The 25,890-nt window shown below is 43.3% G+C and overlaps 1 protein-coding gene across 1 annotated transcript in view; it reads left to right on the top strand.

Annotated features, from left to right (window-relative positions):
* The first annotated feature begins 1,346 nt into the window (after positions 1-1,346).
* Positions 1,347-25,890, top strand: part of LOC109936326 (contactin-associated protein-like 5) — a 767,761-nt gene continuing 743,217 nt past the window's right edge. The window contains exons 1-2 of the mRNA XM_048599257.1: positions 1,347-1,533; positions 19,680-19,873. Of these exons, the coding sequence (XP_048455214.1) occupies positions 1,347-1,533; positions 19,680-19,873 (381 nt within the window). The remainder of the gene's footprint in view (positions 1,534-19,679; positions 19,874-25,890) is intronic.

Genomic DNA, 25,890 nt, shown 5'->3' with positions numbered 1-25,890 from the left:
TAAAACTAGAAAGCGAAAGTTTGCAATGGAAAAAGTATGCATTTTCCTTAATGCCCCTCAGACTTGACCCCCACCCCAGGTTTCACATACAGCAATGCCCTGGCAATTAATTCCTGGACCACTGTGAAGAGTTGATAACCCTATCCCTGGCTGATTTTGTAAGGTACCCATCCCTATCAAAGCTGCTTGAATGTTTGTAACACATTTAATGTCACAAGGTGTTTTGTCAGAAAATTGTCAAACAAGATTTGATACTGAGTTTAAGAAGGAAATGAATTGAGTGACAGGTGGTACAACTGCTGCCTCATAGTGCCAGGGACCTGGGTTCGATCCCAGCCTCGGATGCGAATCAGCGTGGAACATAGAACAGTACAGCACATTACAGGCCCTTCGGCCCACGATGTTCTGCCGAACTTTTACCCTAATCCTCAGGTCTATCTAACCTCCATCCCTACCTTATACTATCATCCATATGCCTATCTAATAGCCGCTTAAATGCCCCTAATGAGGCCGACTCCACTACCCTCTCCGGCAATGCATTCCACGCCCCTACCACTTGCTGAGTAAAGAACCTACCTCTGACGTCTCCCCAATATCTACCTCCTTTCACTTTAAAACTATGCCCCCTCGTAATAGCTACCTCCAACCTGGGAAAAAGTCTCTGGCTGTCCACTCTATCTACACCTCTGACCATTTTGTATTTTGGAGTTTGCACATCCTCCCTGCGTGGGTTTCCTCTGGGTACTCCGATTTCCTTCCACAGTCCAAAGATGTGCAGGTTAGGTGGATTGGTTATGCTAAATTGCCCACAGTGTCCAAGGATGAGAGATGTGCAGACGAGGTGGATTAGCAATGGGAAAGATGGGGTTACAGGGATAGGGTAGGGGAGCTGGGTCTGGGTAGGATGTTGTTTGGAGGGTTGATGCAGAGTCGAAGGAATCTTTCTCCATGGTATGGATCCAGTGAGTTAGGTTTTAAGGAGTGTCTTAAAGGAGGTAAGAGAGGGGCAGTTATTTAGGAAGGGCATTCTGGAAGTTTGTGCATTGGCTGCTGAGTGTATAGCCTCCAGTAGTGAAGTGATTAGAATTGGACAGGTACAAGAGACTGGGATTGGAGGAGTGCAACTATCTTGGTGGATAGTTGGGCAGGAGGAAGTCACAGAAATAAGGGGCTGAAATCTCATGGAAAGAGTCAAAAATAAGGATGAGAATTTAATGATCAGGGCAGTGGTGGATGTGCAGCACATGTAGGTCAGCAAGCAGGGAGCTGATGGGTGAATCGTTACAGGCAACTTTATTCAGTGGCCCATAACAAGGTCCCATTGTGCATTTGCTGTGTTCTACAAAATGTCTAATGTTTGTTGGGTGAGAGAAAGTCATTCAAAATTAATTTTTTTTTTCGCTTGTTTTCTCAATCTGGCAGATAATTGTGATAGTCATCTGGTGTCTGACTTGCTTCAGTCAGCTTTCGATTGCTCTTCCAAGTTCTCAAGCAGTCACAGCCCTGGCTTCGCAAAGCTGAACAGGAGAGATGGTAAGACACCAAAAGAAACTCATACCAGTTCTCCCTATACCAATCTTCACCGGCATTTCCTTCCGCCTCGTCTCAACCTGATGTTAGTGTAAGGGCTTGAAATGCTGCATTCACGTCTTGCAAAATATCTATTTTGGTTCACATTATAATTTCTTTATATGCTCTCATCCTTATTGTTAAGAGCTGCTGTTTGCAGTTAATTCCCCAGAGACCCACGGATGTCAGATTATCCACTCCAACGCTGATATACAAATGGTGATTAATAGCAATATTATGTGTAAGCTCTCGAGGCCTAGGAGTTTTTTCATTTAAAATTAGCTCTAAAATATGTTTGTGTAAGTGAGTGTGTTGGGCACATAAACAGAATGAGAGATACTTCAATACTTTAATATATTATATGTCATCCTCTAGATAAAGGCATTTTGAATCACCAAACCTAAAATTTACATGACAATTTTGAAAGTAATATTTATAACACCTAATGACATGAATTTTCTTTTAAATCAGCTTCTGAATTCTCCTCTGCTTTGTTCATCTTCGAGACGAGAGATGAAAAGGTTTTGGCGATTTACATAACGAATACAGTACTTCTATCATACAACAGCTCATTGACAACATGAGGCCTTTTAAAGAGATTTCACAACCTTTAATCCTTTGCAAGTCAGTACCTCGGAAGTGTTACAGTGAACTTAAGATCACAGTTCAACTTAATCCGATATCAATATAAAGCAAAGAACTGCAGAATTTGAAACAAATCTGAAATTGCTGGAGAAACTCAGCCGGTCTGACAGTATCTGTTGAGAGAAAGCGGCGTTAACATTTCAAGTCTAGTGGCCTTTTAGAGCTATTGAGTCAATGTCTGGGAACGGAGGTGCACTGCACTTCACTCTGCTTTGTCTCCACAGATACTGCCAGACCTTCTGAGTTTCTCCAGCAATTTCTGTTTGTGTTTTTGTCTGATATCATTCTGTGCAATCCCAACACTGAACCGGGCTAAAACAGAAGAGTTGAAATTTGTTCTTTTTGCTGCAGAAGTTTCACGATGAGGGTCTGTTGCTGATAGTGCCCATACCTATGTAGGGGATCAGTTGGCTGATATACAGTGCAGAATAATGCCAACATTGTGGGTTCGATTCCTGTACTGGCTGAGGTTACCATGAGGGACTGCCCTTCTCAACCTCTCCCTTTACCTGAAGCATGGTGACCCTCAGGTTGAACCACCATCATCTCTCTCTCTCTCTGCTGAGAGGGCAGCCTTATGGTCTGGTAGGAGTTATGACCATGTGCTGTTTGTTGACACTGATGTTGCAAAGAGAAACCTTGCATGAAGTGTTCAAGACTGGGATTGATAGGTTTTTGAAAACAGCCGATGCTGGAGATGACAGCAGGTCAGGCAGCATCCGTCAAGGGAGAGCAAGCTAACGTTTCAGGTCCAGATGCTTCTTCATCAGAGTTGACGTGAAGTGTGGAGGGGGCAGCATTTATGCTCTAGTGGGGGTGGAGGGTGGGAGGGGGGTGCTGGAAGAGATGCTGAGGGAGAAAGGCTGCTGAAAGTGCAGATTAAGTGATGGGAATGTGAGAATGGCAGAACGATGGTGTATCTACCTGCCAGAGTGGAAAGAACAGACAGTCCCACTGGGGTGGGGGGAGGGGGAGGGGAGAGAGGACATGGTGACAGCAAAAAGAAAGGAAAGAAATGGGAGCGGGTTCACAATCTGAAGGTGTTGAACTCAACATTAAGCCAGAAGGCTGTAAAGTGTCTAGTCTGAAGATTTTTTTTCTGAAGAAGAGTCCAGACCCGAAACGTCAGCTTTCCTGCTCCTCTGATGCTACCTGGCTTGCTGTGTTCATCCAGCTCTACACCTTGTTATCTCAGACTCCAGCATCAGCAGTTCCTACCATCTCCTAGTCTGAAGATGTAATGTTGTTCCTCCAGTTTTCACTGTGATTCGCTGGAGCGCTGCATGCATGCCTAGCTCAGACAAGTGGACATGCGAGCAGGATTTTTGTTGGCTAAAGGCATCAAGAAGTATATGTGAAAGGTTGATAAATAGAGTTGAAATGTAAATCAGCAATAATCTAATTAAGTTGTGAAACAGGCTCGTGGAGTTGATTGACCTACCACTGTTTCAAAAGCCTCACTTTTCTGTTCATTTCTGGACTATGGCCATCACTGTGGTGTCTCTATAGCGACAGGCAGGCAGAGGAATGTGGGTCACAAACTGTGAGATTTTTTTGTATGTCATCCACACTGGGCTGGTACCTTTTGTGCATCTGACAGCTTGCCTACATCCGAGTGAATCTTACCTATTGAGCTGCACAGCTCAAGTCAAACAAATTATTTAGACTCCAGCCATCTCATTGTGAATTAAATGATCTTAACCTTGAAATGCAATTCCTTTATTAAAAGTAATGAGCATAAATTTCATGTCCAAGGCACCCCATCATACTGTGGCCTTAGACACGAGATATTGTGTGATCACAATGACAAATCCAGTCTTGCAATCTTAGGTATTGATCTGAATTGTGACCATTCTGCAAAGCACCTTGTTCACCCAACCTTAAAAGAAGCGCTAAAATAATGGAGGTTAAATGCAAATTGTTTTGCCATTGTCTTAAATAAGAATTGAAGACTTTTTCTCCAGAATTAGCCAAGCCCCTCAATCGAGTGTTCCAATACAGTTACAACACTACCAAAGACCCAACAAATAGGAAATTGTCTAAACATGGCATTCCACAAAACACAGCACGAATCCCCTGAAACGTGAGCTTTCCTGCTTCTCTGATGCTGCCTGACCTGCTGTGTTCATCCAGCCACTCACCTTGTTATCTCAGACTCCAGCATCGACAGTTCCTACTATCTCACAGCACAAATCTAACCTCACTGATTATCACATCAGCCTCCGCTTGATCATCGTCAGTAAAGTGATGGAAGGTGTCGGAAATAGTGCCATAAAATTGCACTTAACACAGGAATAATCCACTTAATTCAGTCTGACTTCTGATACCGACAACAGTTCAAGAATTCATTACAGCCTTGGGTCAAACATGGGCCAAAGAGCTGAACTCGCGAGTGGAGGTTTGAGTTTCCATACTATGGGTGACGTTTGAGTGAGTGTGGCATCAAGGGCCCGTAGCACAGCTGAAATCAAAGAGAATCAGGGGAGAAGGTGAGGGATACTCTGCTAGCTCACTGGTAGATTTATATTTAGAAGCAAGGAAGATAGTTGTGGTTAATAAACACTGAAAGAACTGTGGATGCTGTATATCAGGAACAAAAACAATGTTGCTGGAAAGGCTCAGCAGGTCTAGCAGCATTTGTGAAGGAAAAAAACAGAGTTAACGTTTTGGGTCCGGTGACCCTTCTGCAGAAGTTCTCAGAAGGACCCGAAACATTTCTGATGAAGGGTCTAGGCCCGAAACGTCAGCCTCTCTGCTCCTATGATGCTGCTTGGCCTGCTGTGTTCATCCAGCCCTGCACCTTGTTGTCTCGGATTCTCCAGCATCTGCAGTTCCTACTATCTCAGATATTTGTACTTGTTGGCTGTCAGTTTCAACTCCAAGACATCTCTCCAGCAGTTCCTCAGGGCAGTATTCTCAGCCTACCCACCCTTGCTTGCTTCATCAATGACCTTCCCTCCATCAAAATCAGAAGTGAGAATCATTACTGATAATTATTTTTATATTATTAGGCGAAGAATTTTTTACTGATTGGATTGACGGAGTTGGATTGTAATTGTTACTCTACTTGATTCTGTAAAATAAATTTGGCACTATGATTTGTATCTGAATACTAGATATTCATGATACAAGATTGTTTTCACATGCTTCCAAAATGACCAATGAACTTGCAAATTTCACCAAAATCCCATTCAAATCATGGGAGTACACTAGTGTTACACCTCCAGTATGATTCAGAAGAAAGCAGCCGGCTCGATTGGCCCCCCCAACTAACACCTTCAACATTCACTCTTTTTAACTCCGATGCTCAGTAGAAGTGTGAACCATCTACAAGATGCACTGCAGCAAATTGCCAAAGCTCCTGTGACAGTACATCTTGGACTGACAACCACTACCAGCTTGAAGGACACAGGCAGCTGAGACAAAGGAATGTCATGACAAGCAAGTTCCCCACCAAGACACACATATCATCCTGAATCAGAACTACAGCATTATTATTAGGTCAAAGTCCTGGAAGTCCTTCCCAATAGCACTGTAGGTATACCTTCACTACATGGGTGGCAGGAGTTCAAGAAGAATTGAATTCAATAAATATCGGGAATTAAGAGTCTAATGATGACCGTGAATCCATTGTCGATTATCGGGAAAACCCATCTGGTTCACTAATTTCCTTTAGGGAAGGAAACTGCCATCCTTACCTGGTCTGGCCTACATGTGACTCCAGACCCACGAGAATTATGGGTTGGGAAGTAAATGCTGGCCTAGCCAGAGACTCCCACATTGCGTTAATAAATAAACACATAAATCCCGCAGTGTGAATCTGGGGCAGCACATAATGGCTACCAACCACTCAAAGATGCAGTAGGTATATCTGATTCAGCTCAGTTTCCCATCATCAGCAACATGAACAGATCAGTTAGCCTGAAGTTGAAAAGGCAAAGTTAATCCAACTGTCCCATGAGGAAGGATTGGTTTGATGGGACCTGCATTCGCTCCAGTTTAGAAGGATGAGAGTAGGTCTGATTGAAACATAGAAATGTTGAACAGGGCTGGACAGGCGAGATGCAGGAAAGAAAGTTTCCCTTGTCATGGGGTTTAGAACTAAGGGCCACAGCCTTAGCGAGAGGTTTAACCATTTAGAATGAGGAAATATTTCTTCACTCAGAGCAGTGAACCTTTGGAATTCTTCATCACAAAAAGCTGTGGAGGCCAAGTCACTAAATATATTCAAGATGGAGATTGATAATGCTTTAGAATTTAAAAGAGAATTCAAGGAGTATGGGGAGAAGGCAGGAATATGACAGTGAGGATCAGCCTTGATCATATTAAATGGTAGAGCAGGCTCAAAGTACCAAATGGTCTATACCCTTGCTCCTAGTTTCGATCTTCCTAATGTGTTTATATATGTAATAGGTCTCTTTACCAACAATTTAAGTGTCTTTGAGATGAGGTAGAAAGTTTGTGATATTTAATATTGTGGAAAGGATCTCTAGAAATGATATTTGTTCCTTGGCTTATCTTTGGCATTGCTTAAATGTTCAGAAACCAGTTAAAACAAATTCTAAAAAAAGCTTCAGAGATAGTAGGAACTGCAGATGCTGGAGAATCTGAGATAACAAGGTGCAGAGCTGGATGAACACAGCAGGCCAAGCAGCATCAGAGGAGCAGGAAGATTGACGTTTTGGACCTAGACCCTTCTTCAGAAATGGGGGAGGGGAAGGGGGTTCTGAAATAAATAGGGAGAGAGGGGGAGGCGGATAGAAGATGGATAGAGGAGAAGATAGGTGGAGAGGAGACAGACAGGTCAAAGAGGCGGGGATGGAGCCAGTAAAGGTGAGTGTAGGTGGGGAGGTAGGGAGGAGATAGGTCAGTCCAGGGAGGACGGACAGGTCAAGGGGGCGGGATGAGGTTAGTAGGTAGGAGATGGGGGTGGGGCTTGAGGTGGGAGGAGGGTACCTTCGGGTAGCTTTGCAGAACACCTATGCTCGGTTCGCACTAAACAACTGCACCTCCCAGTCGCGAACTATTTCAACTCCCCCTCCCATTCCTCAGACGACATGTCCATCCTGGGCCTCCTGCAGTGCCACAACGATGCCACCCGAAGGTTGCAGGAACAGCAACTCATATTCCGCTTGGGAACCCTGCAGCCCAATAGTACCAATGTGGACTTCACAAGCTTCAAAATCTCCCCCACCCCTACCGCATCCCAAAACCAGTCCAGCTCGTCCCCGCCTCCCTAACCTGTCCTTCCTCCCACCTATCCCCTCCTCCCACCTCAAGCCCCACCCCCATCTCCTACCTACTAACCTCATCCCGCCCCCTTGACCTGTCCGTCCTCCCTGGACTGACCTATCTCCTCCCTAACTCCCCACCTACACTCACCTTTACTGGCTCCATCCCCGCCTCTTTGACCGGTCTGTCTCCTCTCCACCTATCTTCTCCTCTATCCATCTTCTATCCGCCTCCCACTCTCTCCCTATTTATTTCAGAACCCGCCTCCCCTCCCCCATTTCTGAAGAAGGGTCTAGGCCCGAAACATCAGCCTTCCTGCTCCTCTGATGCTGCTTGGCCTGCTGTGTTCATCCAGCTCTACACTTTGTTATCTCTCTTCTAAAAAAAGCTGGCAGGAGCTAATCAGAAGACACTGATAAGGATAATTGGTGAAAGAAGCAGAGGCAAGATGTGCAATGAAGATTATGCAGCATGTTGTTGTGATGTGTAATACGCTGTCTGAAAGGTTGATGGAAGCAGATTCAATTGTAACCTTTGAAAGGGAATTGAATCAATACCTGAAAATGGAACGTTAATTGCTGGATATAGGCAGAGAGCTCAGGAATGTGGGCTTGATTGGCTAGTTCTTCCAAGGGGTTGGCATAGGCAGGATGGATCAAATGGCCTCTGCCTGTACAATAGGATTTTATGAAAGCAATTATAATTATTTTAGTCAACCGACCTGGATGCTGCCACCATGTTGTAAGACATTGAATGAAAACAGTTGTACTGTGAGTGCAGCAATACAGAAATCGAGCTTCAACATCTTGCATGCTTCATGCTCTCTCTCTCTCTCTCTCATTAGACTTGACTGCAATTATAAACAGACATGATCTGTCATTATCTACAAACAAGCACTTGTGTATTGTGCATTAAGAGAATCTTTTTTCGAAGACTGCATCACTGTATTGTTAACACTGTGATGTTATTACAGGCAGCTTAGTGTGAGTATTAATTTTAGAAGGAGCCCTTCTTTCTCACAGCTTCAATTATGAGTTTTAATATTAGATCCTACAACTTAATTATATTTAAATGTACCTGTCATATTTTAAGAGCATTAAAAACCCAGGTGTATCTGAGAATTTTTTTACAGAGTTTTACAATTTTCTTTGTTACCGGGGTAACATTATCCACAGTTAACAAATGTCCATATTTTATGTACCATACTATCATTTTAGGTTTAGTTTCCTGTCTCTTCAGTGGGCTCTGTGAGATGCCATTTGTATTGTGTTTCTCAGGCAGAGACTGCAAGACTATTGAGATGCACTATCTACAAGATTCACCAGAGATCCTCAGATAGCACCTCCCAAACCCACAGCCACTTCCATCCAGAAGGACAAGGGCAGCAGCTACATGGGAACGCCATCACCTGCAAGTTCCCCTGCAAGCTATTCACTGTTCTGATTTGGAAATGTATCACTGTTCCTTCATTGTCGCTAGGTCAAAATCTTAGAATTCCCTCCCTATGGGCATTGTGGGTCAACCCACAGCAGGTGGATTACAAAGGTTCAAGAAGGCAGCTCAGCACCACCTTCTCAAGGGGCAACTAGGGACGGGCAATAAATGCTAGTAAGCAATGCCCACGTCCCACAAATGAATAAAATAAAAACTGAAGAGTTTCCTCTTGCTGTTGTGCCTGTGAACTTTGGTGCCTGGCTATGCACTGTGGTCACTGCCACGATGAAAGGAAATTGAGTCATCAAGAAGTTAATTAAGTACTTTTAGAGTGCAGTGGAAATTTTAATGTTAGAAGTACAGCAGTCCATGGGTGTACAGCAATGAGCAGCAATGTGATACTGAGCAGATAATGTGTCTTTTGGGCGATGGTTCTTCAGGTGTATACATTGAGAGCTCACTTGTTCTTCTTTGATTCGTACTGCACGACATTTTCTGTAACCTCTATTCAGTCTCAGCCAAAAGCTCTTTTCAGAGTGCATCTTGCAAGGGTGCTTTATCTCCTTTGGGTGATTGCAATTCCACTAAGCTGTGGTTGACCCTGTAGCATGAAGTAGATAGCAATAGAAAATCAACAGTTTTCATTTTGTTGCATAATGTTTATCTTCTCAGCTAAACATGTGGTTGTCTCTTGGGTGCAGGATTCTTGTCACTTGTTTAGTCTGTCCATATGTCTTACATTTAGCATTGTGACTATACTTCCCACTATCTAAGTAACATATATGACCTCAGTCATGAGAATACTAGACAGGCAAGATCTTTACACTTGGATTGATAGAACATAATTATTCCACAAATATAAAGTTTTGATTGCTCAGGCCATTGTATATTTATTTATTTATTGCCACATACAATCTAGAAAGATATAGTGGAGTCTTTTGTCGCCACAGTCCGGCGCCATTTTGAGTTACGAAAAGAAATTACGTAAATAGAGCTCTTTTTCAATGCAAGGGGTCTTCAAATGCAGTTGCAGGGTTTCAGCAAGGTCTCCGCAAGGTGTTCCAAGCCTCAAGGAGTCCAGCCTCCAGGCACCATCGCTGCCACAGCCAAAGAACCACCAAGACCTGAGTTGACCCTGCAGGCCTACTGATCCAGGACTCCTCTTCTGGGCACTGCCACCACTGCAGCTAACCATCCGCCAAGCATCACTGCAGTCAACGAACCACTGAGTCACTAAGTTCTGGCTCCAGGCCTACAGCACCAATAGCCCTCGCTCCAGGCACTGCCTCTGCTACAGTTGACACTCTGCCAAGTTGGGACATCTTGTTGCAGTTGTACAGGACGTTGATGAGGGCACATTTGGAGTATTGTGTGCAGTTCTCGTCGCCCTGCTATAGGAAGGAGATTATTAAATTGGAGAGGGTGCGGAAAAGACTTACAAGTATGTGAGCGGGACTGAGAGTTTGAGTTGTAAGGAGAGGTTGGATAGGCTGGGACTTTTCCCATTGGAGCATGGGAGGTTTAGGAGTGATCTTAGAGAGGTTTATAAAATCATGAGGGGCATAGATAAGGTGAATAACAAAGGTCTTTTCTCTAGGGTGAGGGGAGTTCAGAATGAGAGAGCATCTTTTTAAGGTGAGACGAGAAAAATTTAAAAGGGACATGAGGGGCTAATTTTCACACAGAGGATGGTTTGTATATGGAATAAGCTGCAGGTACAGTTACAGCATTTAAAAGACATTTGGACAGGTACATGAATAGGAGAGGTTTAGAGAGATATGGGTGAAATAGCATTGTGGGTCAACCTACAGCAGGAGGACTACAATGGTTCAAGAAGGCAGCTCACCACCACCTTCTCAAGGGCAGCTAGGGACGGACAATAAATGCTGGCCCAGCCAGGGATGGTCACATCCCACAAATGAACAGAAACGTTTCTAAAAATGCAGGCAAATGGGATTAGTTTAGTTTGGGAACCTTGGTTGACATGGACAAGTTGGACCAAAGGGTCTATTTCTGAGCTGTAAAATTCTATGTAAGAACTCCAGGATTAAATTGAAACATCAAAATACACTGTACTATACACACAATCATGATCAGGTAGGTACAGTGAACAAATAAGATAATAATTCTAAACAACATACGGTTCTACCTTAAACTGAATACAACAGAATTAACACAGCTTAATCTTATTTTACTATGGCTTTCACCCTCATAGTCTTTTAAACATATTCATTCTCTCAGTCTAAGCATAGGCATCACTGATAGTCATACAGCACCAGATACACATAGACACTCCTTTATTCCATATCTAAACATCTCCTCTCTTTACAGTTCTGAGGAAGGGTCACCGGACCCGAAACGTTAACTCTGTTCCTTCACAGATGCTGCCAGACCTGCTGAGCTTTTCCAGCAACTTTGTTTTTGTTCCTCTCTTTACAGAGCTTCTTACCCCTACCTAATTCTCTAGAATTCACTCATGTCTTTTCACTTGCAGATGTTATTTTAAGGCCAGAAGAGGTAGGAGCAGTAGCATGGCCATTCAGCCCATCAAATCTGCTCTGCCAATGAATGAGACATGCTGATCTGATAATCCTCAGGTCCAATTTTCTGCCTTCTCCCCTATAAGTCCCTTACCAAATAAAAATCTGTCTCTCTCAGCTTTGAATATACTTAATGGCTCAGCCTCAACAGCCCTCTGTGGTAAAGAATTCCACAGATTCACAACCCCCTGAGAGAAGAAATTCCTCCTCGTCTCTGTCCTCAATCTTATTCTGAGATTACACTCTCTGGTCCAAGACTGTGCCACAAAAGGAAATAATTTCTCTGCATCTATCCTGTCATGTCAGCCAAGAATCTTCTATGTTTCAATAAGGTCATTCTCATTCTCATTTGAACCGATGAGTACAGGTCCAACCTACTCAACCTCTCTTTCTAACGCAGTCCCTCCACACCTGGTATCAACCTAGTGAACAATCTGGACTACCTCCAATCTCACTATCCCCATGCATCTTTCCTTGAATAAGAGGTCTAAAACTGCCAACAGTTGTGGTATCACTAGTGCCTTGCATTGTTTTAGCAGAACCTCTCTACTTTTATGCTCCATCCCCTTTGAAATAAAGGTCAAAATTTGTCTTCTTTATTACCTGCTAAACTTGGATGCTTGATTTTTGGTGACTCATGGACAAAGACTTATTACTATTTGTTTGGAACGTGGCTGCACCCTTGACAAAGAACTCCATTGCAACTTTCAGACTTCAAGGAGCTTCTCAGCTGTGCCAGAAGTTTGAGTGTTGCTTGAAAGCAGGGAGAGAGAAACATTTCTACTTCTCTTGGAAACAATTCCTTTACATCCACTCAAGCAAGTGCATAATGTCCTATCTGAAAGACAGCAACACCGACACTGCAGCGATCCAAGTCACTTCATTTAGATTTTGTTGCTCTGGTCCTAAATCAACGCATATGTGATATAGAATGACCCTTGATAAAAGAGACTTGGCAAGATGGGATCAACTACAATTTGAGGCATGGATATGTAAGAAATGGAGGGGGACCTTCAGCCCCTTGAGCTTGTACTGCTATTCAGGTTCATAATGGCTGATCTTCATTGTTGATTGCAGAGCTACTTATTTCAATTCCAGAAAGTGAATCTATGGAGCTATACAGAGACCAATGCACTGATACTGCGGTTCCATGAAAAAAACTCGTGGGCCAATGAAAGACTGACCATTTGAGAGGAACATCAGGAGCACAGCATCTATCTTCTCACAGTAGATTAGGGATGGACAATAAATGCTGCCCTTACAAGCAACATCATAGCCCACAAGCAAATAAAACAAAAGATCCTTGAGTAAACCATCAATATACCCCAATATGCCATTTCCACTGTGTCAGAATACACTCATAAGAGTTGAGGAGGCAATGATATACAGTCAGTTAGCAATAGCTATTGGTGGTTTCAACGTACCCTTCCTTTTTTCTTTATATTCACTCATACGATGTGGGCATCACTGACTAAGCCAGTATTGGTCGTCCAACCCTAGTTGCCCTTGAGAAGGTGATGGTGAGCTGCCTTCTTGAACTGTTGCAGTCCATGTGCTGCACGTAGACCCCCAATTTTGACGTGGCGACAATGAGGGAACAGTGATATATCTTCAAATCAGAATGATGAAAGGCCTGAAGGGGGTGTCCCCATGTATCTGCTGTCCTTATCCTTCTAGATGATAGTGGTCATGTGTTTAGAAGGTGCTGTCTGAGGATCTTTGGTGAATCTCTGCAGTGTATCTTGTAGATAGTGCATATTGCTGCTACTGAGTATTGGTGATGTAGGGAATGGATATTTGTGGATGTTCCAGTCAAGTGGGCTGTTTTGTCCTGGATGGTGTAAAGCTCCTTGAGTTTTCTTGGTGCTGCACTCATCCAGGCAACTGGGGAGTATTCCATCACACCCCTGACTTGTGCCTTGTAGGTGGTGGACATGCTTTGGGGAGTCAGGAGACTCAAAGAGAGAAACAAAACATTTGAACCATCACCTACTTTGATTGACAATTTGCCTTGTCCATATTGTGTATGACTTGGAGGAGACTCTGAGGAAAGGACATTTGCAAATCATTCTCTGGGATGGAGATATCTCATTTTCACCAGTTTGCTAACACTTGTGCTGCAGAGTCTTAAATGACAATCTGCTGATCGTGACCAGTGGAGGATGGTGAGGGGATCAAGAGTAGAAAGTAACTTTTCTAACTTTGTCTTCATCAGCTCTGTAACATGGCCAAAATAACCACTAGGCAATCCATTATGTAGTCAAAGACTCATCTCAATTGTGAAAGTATCCATCCTTGTGTAGTGCTGCTTAGCTATAATTCATTCCAAGATTTCTGTTTTCCTTTTCTTCTTCCTTTCTTCTTCATCTTCGAGGCTGGAGTGGCGTTGGCAGTGTGGAACGGGACTCCTGGCGACGATGGCAGTGTCCAGAGCCTGGACCCCCAGCAGCAGTAGGCTCGAAGCCTGGTCTCTTGGCAGTGGCAATGCCCTGGAGGAGGGACGTCTTGTGGTGGTAGGCCTGGAGCCTGGACTCTTGGTGATGTTGGTGAGATGGCAGTGCCAGTCTCCTAGGACATCGCCGTTGTCATTGCTGCCTTGGAGCGGGTCTCTTTGAGGACCAGAACACCATGCAGAGACCTCGCAGACACCCTCAAACTGTGCTTGAGACCCCAATTTGAACAGAAGTTGAACTGTCGTTTAAGTAATTTCTTTATAATCCTCATTGTACCTCAAAATGGCGCAAGGTTGCAGTGACAAAACACTTTCACTGTATGTTCAAGATATATGTGACAATAAATCATTCATTCATTCATGTGATGCTAAGTGGGAAAGACCTAGGTCATGTCAGACAATGCAAAACTGCATTTATGTGAGCTTCTGTGAGACATCAGCAGCAGAAATGTCTCCCACTACAATATATAACCTCATGGGCAGGTTCCTATCTCTCCATCAGGTGAAATGCAAGCCACAAGTAGCACCAAGCGTATCTTAGAGTGACTTCAGACGTCAACTTTCAAATTTCAGTCAATGAAGAAAAGATGAAGGAAAGGAAAAGAGAGAAAGTCAGTGTGAAGTGAGACTGTAGGCTTGAATGAAAATAGAGCATTGGCATGCAAGGGTAGAGTGTACAGCCAGAATTCAATTTCTTTATACAAATACACGGAGTGTAAGGAACAAATCTGCAGGTACAGATTCAAATGAGAGGCTATGATATAGTACCCATTACGGAGACATGTCTACAGGATGGTCAGGACTGAGAAGTAAAGTTTCCAGGTTATAAAGTTTCCAGGAGGGACAGAGAAGATGAAGACAGAGGGGATGAAGTACTAAAGAGAAACAGAATTATTTCTATGGAGATGGAAGATGTAATGAAGACAAAGGACCCCAATGGAGACCTTATAGGTGGAACTAAAAAACTGTAAAGGAACAAAAACCACAATAAGTGTCATATGTAGACCACTTGGTAGCAGCTCAGAAGTGCTGAATTGTATAAATGTTAAAATTAGGCAAATGCACAGCAAAGATAGAAGAGTATAAGTGGGAGATTTTAATCTTAACATAGACTGGGAAAGACAGAGAAGCACCTGCCAGAAATGCTGTGAATTTCTGTAGTGTGTCTGGGAAGGTTTCCGATGGCAACATATCTTGGATGCAACAAAGGGACAAGCAACATTGGGTTTGGTAATAAACAATGAGCCTAATTTAATTAATGACCTAGTTGTTCGTGAGCATTTGGTGGAGGTTGGTGGAGTTGTGGACAGCGTGGAAGGCTGTTGTAGGTTGCAACGGGACATTGACAGGATGCAGAGCTGGGCAAAGAAGTGGCAGATGGAATTAAACCTAGAAAAGTGTGAAGTGATTCATTTTGGAAGGTCAAATTTGAATGCAGAATATAAAGTTAATGGTAGGATTCTCGGCAGTGTGGAGGAACAGAGGAATCTTGGGGTCCACGTCCATAGATCCCTCAAATGTGCAACTCAAGTTGGTAGTGTTGTAAATTGGGCGTATGGCGTGTTGGTTTTCATTGGCAGGGGAACTGAGTTTAAGAGCCGTGAGGTTATGCTGCAGCTCTATAAAACTCTGGTTGGACCACACTTGGAATATTGTGTCCAGTTCTGATCACCTCATTATAGGAAAGATATGGAAGCTTTACAGAGGGTGCAGAGGAGATTTACCAGGATGCTGCATGGATTGGAGGGCAGGTCTTATGAGGAAAGGTTGAGACAGCTAGGGCTTTTTTCATTGGAGCGAAGAAGGATGAGAGGTGACTTGATAGAGGTTTACAAGATGATGAGAGACAGAGATAGAGTGGATAGTCAGAGACTTTTTCCCAAAACGGAAATGACTATTATGAGGGGGCATAATTTTAAGGTGATTGGAGGGGAGATGTCAGAGGTAGGTTCTTCACACAGAGAGTGGTGGGTGTATGGAATGCGCTGCCGGCAGTGGTAGTGGAGTCAGATAATTTAGAGACTTTTAAGCGACTCTTGGATAGGCACATGGAGGATAGTAAAATGTAGAGTATGCAGGGTAGATTGATCTTTGTAGGATACAACATCGTGGGCCGAAGGGCCTGTACTGTGCTGTACTGTTTTATGTTCATTTGTCAAATAGTGATCATAATATGATCAAGTTTCACGTAGTGTTTGTAAGAGACAAGCAAAGATTAGAAAGTAGAAATGTGGATTTAAGTAAGGCAGACTTTAATGGGATGAGGCAGAGACTGTCTACAGTAAACTGGGAAGCACTGCTAATAAGTAAAACGACCAAGGAACAGTGAAGGGTGTTCAAAGAAACTTTTAGTGCTATTCCAAAGCAGTTTGCACCCATCAGAAGGAAAAACTCCACCTCACAAAAAAAAACAGCCATGGACATCTAAGGAGGTAAGGGCCAGCCTAAAATTAAAAGATAGGGCGTATAAAAATGGAAAGAACAGTCGGGATCCCACAGAATGGGGCAAGTGCAAAGACCGACAAAGGGCCACAATGTTTTTTACAAATGCGGCTAAAAGGCATCATAAAAAGAAACTTACAAGGGACATAAAAGACAAGAAGAGATTTTATAGTTATATAGAGGGAAAGTGGCTGTTTAAGAGTGCAATGGTCCACGGAAGGCTGAGTGTAGGGATACTGTCAAAGATCACGGGGAAATGGCAGACATGCTGAATGAGTAATTTGCTTCGATATTCACAGCAGATAAGGATGATAGCTTGCTGCAAGTCTCAAAGAAATTAACAGAGGATCAGGGACAGGGTTTAAATAAAATTACTTAAATAAATCTTCAATAATAGGGAAATTAATGGAAATGAAGAGTGATAAATTGCCAGGACCTGATGGTTTCCATCCATGCGTGTTAAAGGGAGTAGGAGAGATCAATCCTGATACCTTAACCATAATCTTTCCGAGTTCCCTGATTCAGGAGTTATGCCTTTGGACTGGAAATTTGCTCAAGTCACTCCTCTTTTCAAAAAGGGTGACAGAGGGAAGCCAGGGAATTACAGACCAGTTAGCCTGAAATCTATGGTGGGGAAATTGTTGGAGTCTATAATCAAGGATAGGGTAACTGATCACCTTAAAATTTTTCAGTTAATCAGGGAGAGTCAAAGTCGCTTCACAAAGGGTAGGTCATGCTTGATAAATCTGTTTTTGAAGAGGTGACAAAGGTGGTGGACAGAGATAAGCCAACGGATGCTGACTTCCAGAAGGCTACTGATAAAGTACCACACAAGAGACTGTTAGATCATAGAATCCCTACAGTGTGGAAATAGGCCCTTTGGCCCAACAAGTCCACACCGACCCTCAGAGCATCCACCCAGACCCATCCCCCTATAACCCACCTAATCTACACATCCCTGAACACTACAGGCAATTTAGCATGGCAAATCCACCTTGTCTGCTCATCTTTGGATTATGAGAGGAAACCAGAGCACCCGGAGGAAATCCACGCAGACACGGGGAGAATGTGCAAACTCCACACATACAGTCGCCCGAGGGTGGAATCAAACCCAGGTCCCTGGTGTTGTGAGGCAGCAGTGCTAACTACTGACCCGCCATGCTGCCGTTAGCTAAGGAGGAAACCCATGGAATTGAGGGAAACTTACTGCCATGGATTGGAAACTGGTTGAGTGGCAGGAAACCACGAGTTGGAATCATGAGTAACTACTCAAATTGGCTGGAAGTGATGAGTGGTGTCCGATTGGGATCTGTGTTAGGGCCTCAATTATTCACAATATTCATTCATGACTTGGATATTGACACAAAAATTCAAATATCCAAATTTGCTGATGACACAAAATTGGGCAGCATTGTAGACAGTGTTAATGACAGCATAAAATTACAACAGAATATTGATAGATTGGATGAATAGGCAAAACAGTGGTGGATGGATTTTAATAAGAACAAGTGTGAGGTTATCCATTTCGGACTGAGAAAGGATAGATCGAGATTTTTTTAGAAGGTTCAAAGATAAGATGTCTAGCACGATTTGGGGTTCAGGTGCATAGGTCTTTAAAATACCATGAACAGATGCAGAAAATAGTCAAAAAGGCTAACGAATGCTGGCCTTCATATTTAGAGAGGTGGAGTATAGGGATGCAGATGTTAATGCTGCAGTTATTCAAAATACTAGTTCGATCCCACTTCAGCTACTGTGAGCAGATATGAGCACCACTGCCTAGGAAGGGTGTTTTAGCTCCAGAGGGAGTTCAACGCAGGGTTACAAGATGGAACTGGATTTCAAAGGTTAGGTTATAGGGAGAGATTGGACAAATTAGACCCTTATTCTCTAGTATTCTGAAGGTTAAGGGGTGATCTAATTGAGATATTAACAGGGAAAGACAGGGTAGATAAATATAAACTATTTCCACAGGTTGAAGAGTCGAGAACCAAAGAACATAGAATTAGGGCCAGGCCATTCAGGACTAGGGGAGGTTTGGAACTCTCTTCCTCAAATGGTGATCGATGCTAATTCAATTGTTGAATTTAAATTTGAGCTGGAAAAGTGTTTATTCAGGAAGGGTATGAAGGGATATGGGCCCAAGGCAGGCATATGGAGTTAGGCCACAGATCAGTTATGATCTTATTGATGTCAGAGCAGACGCAAGGGGCAGAATAGCCTACTCCTGTTTGTATGTTTCTAAGTGTTGTGCGAACTAGCGGCTTTTCTACTCTGCAACTTCTATGTAATTGTAAGTTGGCGACGTGATCGATCAGTCATCAGTTGCCTGGATGGCTGCAACCACAACAAATCACAAGAAGCTTAACACTATCTAGGACAGAGCATTTCCTGGTGTCCCTGCCAGTGGACTCACTGGTGCACTAGGTGTGTACAATTACAGGATGCACTGGAGCTATTAATGAAAACCACCCCCCTACAACACTGCAACATCTTTCATTGAGAAAAATAAGACATTATGCAAACATTTCCAGTTCTAGTCCCCGTCCCAAGTCACTCAACTTCCTGAATTGGATGTATACCATTATTCCTTCATCATTACTGGGTCAACAAATGGAATTTGCTCCCATTGTCAGAACACTTTCTCCAGATAGAGAGAAACAGGCTGAGGAGAAGGACCATCACTGTACTTTAGGGAATGTATAGATGGGCAAATGGAACCTTAACAATAATCCCCACCCTGAGAACCCAATCATATCTTGTAAATAGAATTAAATATTAAATATAAGGAAATTAATAATCAGGGAGGTGATGGCCTAGTGGTATTATTGTTGGACCGTTAATGCAAAACTCAGGTAAAGTCCTGGGGACAAAAAAAGAGATTGCTGGAAAAGCTCAGCAGATCTGACAGCATCTGTGGAAAGAAATCAGAGTTTATGTCTCAGGTTGAGTGACCCTTCCTCTGAATGTTCTGGGGACCCGGTTTGAATCCCATTACAGATGGTGGAATTTGAATTCAATTAAAAACAAAATCTGAAATTTGGAGTCTAATGATGACCATGACCCATTGTTAATTGTCAGAAATACCCCATTTGTTCAATAATGTCCCTTAGGGAAGGAAACTGCCATCCTTACCTGGTCCGGCCTACATGTGACTCCAGACCCAAAGCAATGTGGTTGACTCTGAACTGCCTTCTAGGCAATTAGGGATGGGCAATAAATGTTGGCCTAACCAGTGATGCCCTCATTCCATGAATAAATAAAAAAAATGAAATTGTTAGGAATTGAAATGTGACAGATTCCTTTGTGCTGCCCTTGCATCTTTTCTCTCTTAAATGATTTTTTTGTTTAACTTTTCCTTGAAGGAGCTGGTGGATGGTCACCCTTGGAATCTGATAAATACCAATGGTTACAGATGGACCTCGGTGAGAGAACAGAAATCACTGCTGTAGCAAGCCAGGGCCGGTATGGGAGCTCGGATTGGGTGACACGCTATCTATTAATGTTCAGCGACACAGGAAGGAATTGGAAGCAGTATCGCCAGGAAGACAGCATTTGGGTAGGGAGCCCATAGCTAATTCATATCAATTGTACTTTAAAAAATAACAAAAGCTGTGCAAACGATAAAGACTGTGTTGTTGGCTTACCTAGTGCTGTAATGTGAACCTAATATTCATTTAATCAGTTTGTAGGCCATTGTATCCCATTTCTGTCATGTTAAATTTTTACTTTCGCTTATTTCTAATTTTCTTGCAAATGTTGTGAAATCCTCATTGTACACCACAGATTTCTACATTAATGAGAGAGTCAACTTAAAAGATTTTGGATCTAGCCATCGAGTTGCTTCACAATGTTTCTCCCATGTTACTTCAGTTCCTCTGATAACTTCTTCCTGCTTATTTTGTGGCTCAGTTTTGATATTACTTTAACAGCTACTCCTTTCATAAAGAATGGATAGACGTTTTGAATTAGAATACAAATTCTTTCCTCGACAGAAAATGATTCTTCCACCACTGTGCGCTTATTCTCTTTCAGCTCTGGAAAGTTGAAATACATTTTCTGCTTCGGCGCTCCCAGATGGGAACCACTCTTGAAGGAAATATTGGTCAGAGACTTGGTCCTAAGCTTCTATCAGATTCATGTCTATCATGATTTCTTTTGTATAATTGTCCAATTTCATTGACTTTCTTACACTACGTGCAGCTACAACTATCTGCAGTGTTACCTTTCAGTTGCTGATAGCTGCAAGTTTGGGCAGGGTGTCCCTGCAGAGCGTGTTGATATTCATCAGTAATCTTTATGGATGTGCCAATTTTTATAATGGCATTCCCACACCAAATAATTGGAACGTCACTGCTGAAAGGGAACATACAGCCCCTCATCAACCACAAGTGTATGATTCACTATTGCTAGCACTGTCTTGTTTGAATTACATTAGAGATTAGCACCAAAATAGCATCAGCTGCAACAGAAATTGAAATTAATACAGCCCTTGCTGTGTGATATGATGAACCAATGCATAACGATTGTTACTTGAAGCTTTCTGTTAAGGATCAGCTTTGCATTCACTTCCTTCTTTCTATAGTTCACAGTGAAACACTTTGAATAAACGTAAGTTACTGACAGGGAATTTAGTCATATCCAGCACAGGTATTGACAGAGATTTGTATTTCTGCTTTCTGTTTCTATCCATCAAACCCTCCAATTAGCTGTTGAAAGCCATGTTTCTTACACCCTATTGTGTATACATCAAGATTACATGACTCAGAAAGAACATTATGTTGGATTTCATCTATGAAAAGAGCATGAGAAAGTATTGGCGAGCTGGATATGGGATTACAACTTTGGGGCAATAGCCCAATTCTCAATTCAGTCTTGAATAATGAAACTATGGCCTGATGTCTTCTGCTTTGTGATAACTTAGAGCAAGTTTGTGTATGTATTTTTTTCTACCCATTTGTGGGATGTGGGCATCGCTGGCTTAGCCAGCATTTATTGCCCATCCCTAGTTGCCCCTTGAGAAGGTGGTGGTGAGCTGCCTTCTTGAACTGATGCAGTCCTTCTGCTGTGGGTTGACCCACAATGCCTTTAGAGAGGGAATTCCAGGACTTTGACCCAGTGACAGTGAAGGAATGATGATATATTTCCAAGTCAGGATGGTGAGTGGCTTGGAGGGGAACTTGAAGGTGGTGGTGTTCCCATATCTCTGATGCCCTTGCCCTTCTAGATGGAAGTGGTCGTAGGTAGGGAACGTGCTGTCTGAGGATCTTTGGTGAAGTTCTGCAGTGCATCTTGTAGATAGTACACACTGCTGCTACTGAGCATTGGGGTGGAAGGAGTGGATGCTTGTGGATGTGGTGCCAATCAAGTGGGATGCTTTGTCCTGGATGGTGTCAAGCTTCTTGAGTGCTGTTAGGGCTGCACTCATCCAGGCAAGTGGGGAGTTTTCCATCACACTCCTGACTTATGCCTTATAGATGGTGGACAGGTTTAGGGGAGTCAGGAGGTGAGTTAGTCACCACAGTATTCCTAGTTTCTGGCCTGCTTTTGTAGCCACTGTGTTTATGTAGTGAGTTCAGTTGAGTTTCTGGTCAATGATAACCCACTGGATGTTGATAGTGGGGGATTCAGTGATGGTAACACCATTGAATGTTAAGGGATAGTGGTCAGATTGTCTCTTATTGGTGATGGTCATAGCCTGGCATTTGTGCGTCGCGAATGTCACTTGCCACTTGTCAGCCCAAGTCTGGATATAGTCCGGATCTTGTTGCATGTGACCATGGACTGCTTCAGTATCTGAGGAGTCATGAATGATGCTGAACATTGTACAATCATCAGCGAACATCCTCATTTCTGACCTTATGATGGAGGGAAGGTCATTGATGAAGCAGCTAAAGATGGTTGGGCCGAGGACACTACTCTGAGGAACTCCTGCAGAGATGCCCTGCAGCTGAGATGATTGACCTCCATCAACGATGACCATCTTCCAATGTGTCAGGAATGGCTCCAACCATCGAAGAGTGTGCCCCCTGATACCCATTGATTCCAGTTTTGCTAGGGCTCCTTGACACCACACTCGATCAAATGCAGCCTTGATATCAATACATATCAAGGTCTGTTACTCTCACCTAGCATCTGGAATTCAGCTCTTTTGTCCATGTCACAAGGTTATAATGAGGTCAGGAGCTGAGTGGCCCTGGCGGAACCCAAACTGGGTGTCACTGAGCAGGTTATTGCTGAGTAGGTGCTGCTTGATAGCACAGTTGATGACACCTTCCATCACTTTACTGATGATCGAGAGGAGACTGATGGGGAAGTAATTGGCTGAGTTAGATTTGTACTGCTTTTTGTGTACAGGACATACTTAGGCAATTTTCCACATTGTCGGGTAGATACCAGTGTTGTAACTGTACTGGAACAGCTTGGCTAGGGGCGTGGCAAGTTCTGGAGCACAAGTCTTCAGTGCTATTGCCGGAATTTTGTCAGGGCCGGTAGCCTTTGCAGTATCCAGTGTCTCCAACCGTTTCCTGATATCACGTGGAGTGAATCGAATTGGCTGAAGACTGGTATCTGTAATGCTGGGGACCACTGGAGGAGGCTGAGATGGATCATCCACTCAGCACTTCTGGCTAAAGGTAGCTGCGAATGCTTCAGCCTTATCTTTTGCACTGATGTGCTGGGCTCTTCCATCATTGAGGATGGGGATATTTGTGGAGCCTCCTGCTCCAGTGAGTTGTTTAATTGTCCACCACCATTCACGACTGGATGTGGAAGGACTGCAGAGCTTAGCTCTGATCCGTATGGTGATGTTTGAGGTAGAGATCAATAGCTGGAGAGTTTTAGTTATGAAGAGAGATTATTTAAATGGGGGTTGTTTCCTTTGGAGCAGAAGAGACTAAAATAAGAACATGATTGCAATGTATAAAATTATGTGGGTATAGATAGGGTAGACAGGAAGAAACCGTTCCCCTTGCTGGCGGGATCAATGCTCAGGGAGTATAGGTTTAAGATAAGGAGCAGGAGGTTTAGTGGGGATGTGAGGAAAAACATTTTCACCCAGAGGGTGGTAGAAGTCTGGAACTCATTGCCTGTAAGTGTGGAAGATGCGCAAACCTTTCATAACCTTTGAGATGGATTTAGATGTCTGTGCATGATGCCAGCTGATGCAGGGTTATGGGCCAAGTGCTGGAAAATGGGAGTGGAATAGTTGGTGGTTGTTTCTGACAGGTGTAGACTTGATGGGCTCACTGTGCTGTAGACTTCTATGATTCTGTGATAGATTTCTGATTACCAGAGGTATGCAGGGTTGTGGAAATGAGATGTTTGAAAGCAGTGAAGTGTTTGATAACCATGGTCAGATTCACTGGCAGGGCAGGCCTAATGGGCTGTTCCGATGTATCTACAACTTGATATTAGACAAGTAGCTGGACAGCACAGGAACTTAATGGTAAAGTGTTAAAGAGCTGGATCTTCACTGTGGGCACAGCGAACAGAGTTGGGATTGTTTCACTCTCATGGTGGAGAGATAGGTGCAGGACACAGTCGCGATCACAGGTTCCAAAACCCGGAACTTTCTGCCTAACTGCGTTATGGGTGTATCAGCACCATGTGAACTGAAGGAGTTCAAGAAGGAAGCTCATCATTACCTCCTCAAGGGCAATTAGGAATGGGTGATAAATGTTGACCCAGCCACCATTAATACCATCGTATGAAAGAAGCTGCAGGGTCAATGAGAGGCTGACCCTTTGACAGGGGCAGTAGTCAAGGCAGGTAACAGAGAGAGCATTTCAACATGGAGGTGCCTGCTCATCTATGCTTCCATTAAAGTGGTTCCTGCAGTCACATTACCACCATGGAGTTAAGGGGGAAATTCCCTCTCGAGAGCTGCCTGAGCTATGATACAGAGGCAGGTAGGAAGGATCTCTGGGTCTGTCTGAAGCACTGGCATCCTAGTCTGCCTTCAGGTATCCATAAACAATACACTCTTATCCTTTCATTGATCTCCGTAAGGCTGTTTAGGAGCTTTATCATTCCCTTGCCTGAGGGTGGGTAGTACCACACCTGCCTGTTCAGAAAAGGCTGGCACTGGGAATGACCAAGCTGGGAGAGGGTAATGGTTTTCATGGGGACTAGGACATTGAAATTAAAGGTAACAGCGTGATGGAGCAGAGTGGTCGCTTGATAAAATGCCAGGGTGAATGGAGGACCAATGAGGAGACAATTTGGACATTGTTAATGCAGTACAGAACGAGCACTGTATTTTCACAGAGGCCCTGTTCTTGGATGAGATGCTGAATTGAGGCCTTGTCTTTTTTTCTCAAGTAAAATATGGCGTGACACTATTTGAAGAGCAGGATCTTCTCTCTGTCTGATTAAGATGGCATTTAACACACTTGCCTTCATTGCTCAGACCTTTGATTGTGGGATTTGGGACGTCATGTTGAGGTTGTACAGGACATTGGTGAGCCCTCTTCTGGATTCGTGTCTCCAGTTCTGGTCGCCCTGTAATAGGAAGGATATTATAAAGCTGGAGAGGGTTCAGGAAAGATTTATCAGGATGTTGCTGCGAATGGAAGGTTTGAGTTATGGGAGAGGTTGGATAGGCTGGGAGGTTTTTCACTGGAGCATAGGAGATTGAGGAATGACCTCATAGAGGTTTATAAAATAATAAGGGATATAGATAAGGTGAATGGCAGGTATCTTTTCCCTACAGCAGGGAATTTCAAGACTAGGGGATATATTTTTAAGGTGAGAGGGGAATGGTCTAAAAAGGACATGAGAGGCAACTTTTTTACACAGAGAGTGGTTTGCATGTGGAATGAAGTGGTGGATGCGGGTACAGTTACAACATTTAAAAGATATTTGGATAAGTACATGAATAATAAATGTTTGGAGGGACATGGACCAAGCACATTTGGGGCTAATTTAGTTTGGGATTACTGTATGGTCAGCATGGACTGGTTGGACCAAGCGGTCTGTTTCCATGCAGTATCACTCAATGATTAATATTCATCCCACAACCAATACCATCGAAGCCCGAGACCAATCAGTTTGTTTCTTTGCTATTTATAAGACTTTAGTGGGTGAGCATTGACTGTTGCATTTCACAGTAAAAAAACCATTGCACTTCCAATGTATCGTATTGCTTGTAGAGCAACGTCTGGTCCAGTGTTCAAGTCCTTATTGAAGAAAAAGCATCAGTTCATTTGAAAAGACCAAAGAAAATTGATTTGACTAATTCATGGGATGAAGGACTTGTTTTATGAGGAAATGTTCAGACTGAGCCTTTATCCACTGGAGTTTAGAAGAATGTGTGGATGAAAGGTAATCTTATTGAAACATATTGGATGCTGATGGGACCTGACAGGATGAATGCTGGAAGAATATTTCCCCTGTGTGAATGGCCAGAGTTAAGGAAGACAGTTTAAAAATATGGGACCTCTGATGAAAAGCCAGATAAGGATGGCAGGTTTTCTTCTCTGAAGGACATTGGTGAACCAGAGATAGTAGGAACTGCCGATGCTGGAGAATCTGAGATAACAAGGTGTAGAGCTGGAGGAACACAGCAGGCCAAGC

Source organism: Rhincodon typus, chromosome 7 (genome assembly GCF_021869965.1).
Source record: "Rhincodon typus isolate 14 chromosome 7, sRhiTyp1.1, whole genome shotgun sequence".
Taxonomy (NCBI): domain Eukaryota; kingdom Metazoa; phylum Chordata; class Chondrichthyes; order Orectolobiformes; family Rhincodontidae; genus Rhincodon; species Rhincodon typus.
The sequence above is the reverse complement of the archived record's forward strand: the minus strand, read 5'-3'. Positions and strand labels throughout refer to the sequence as shown.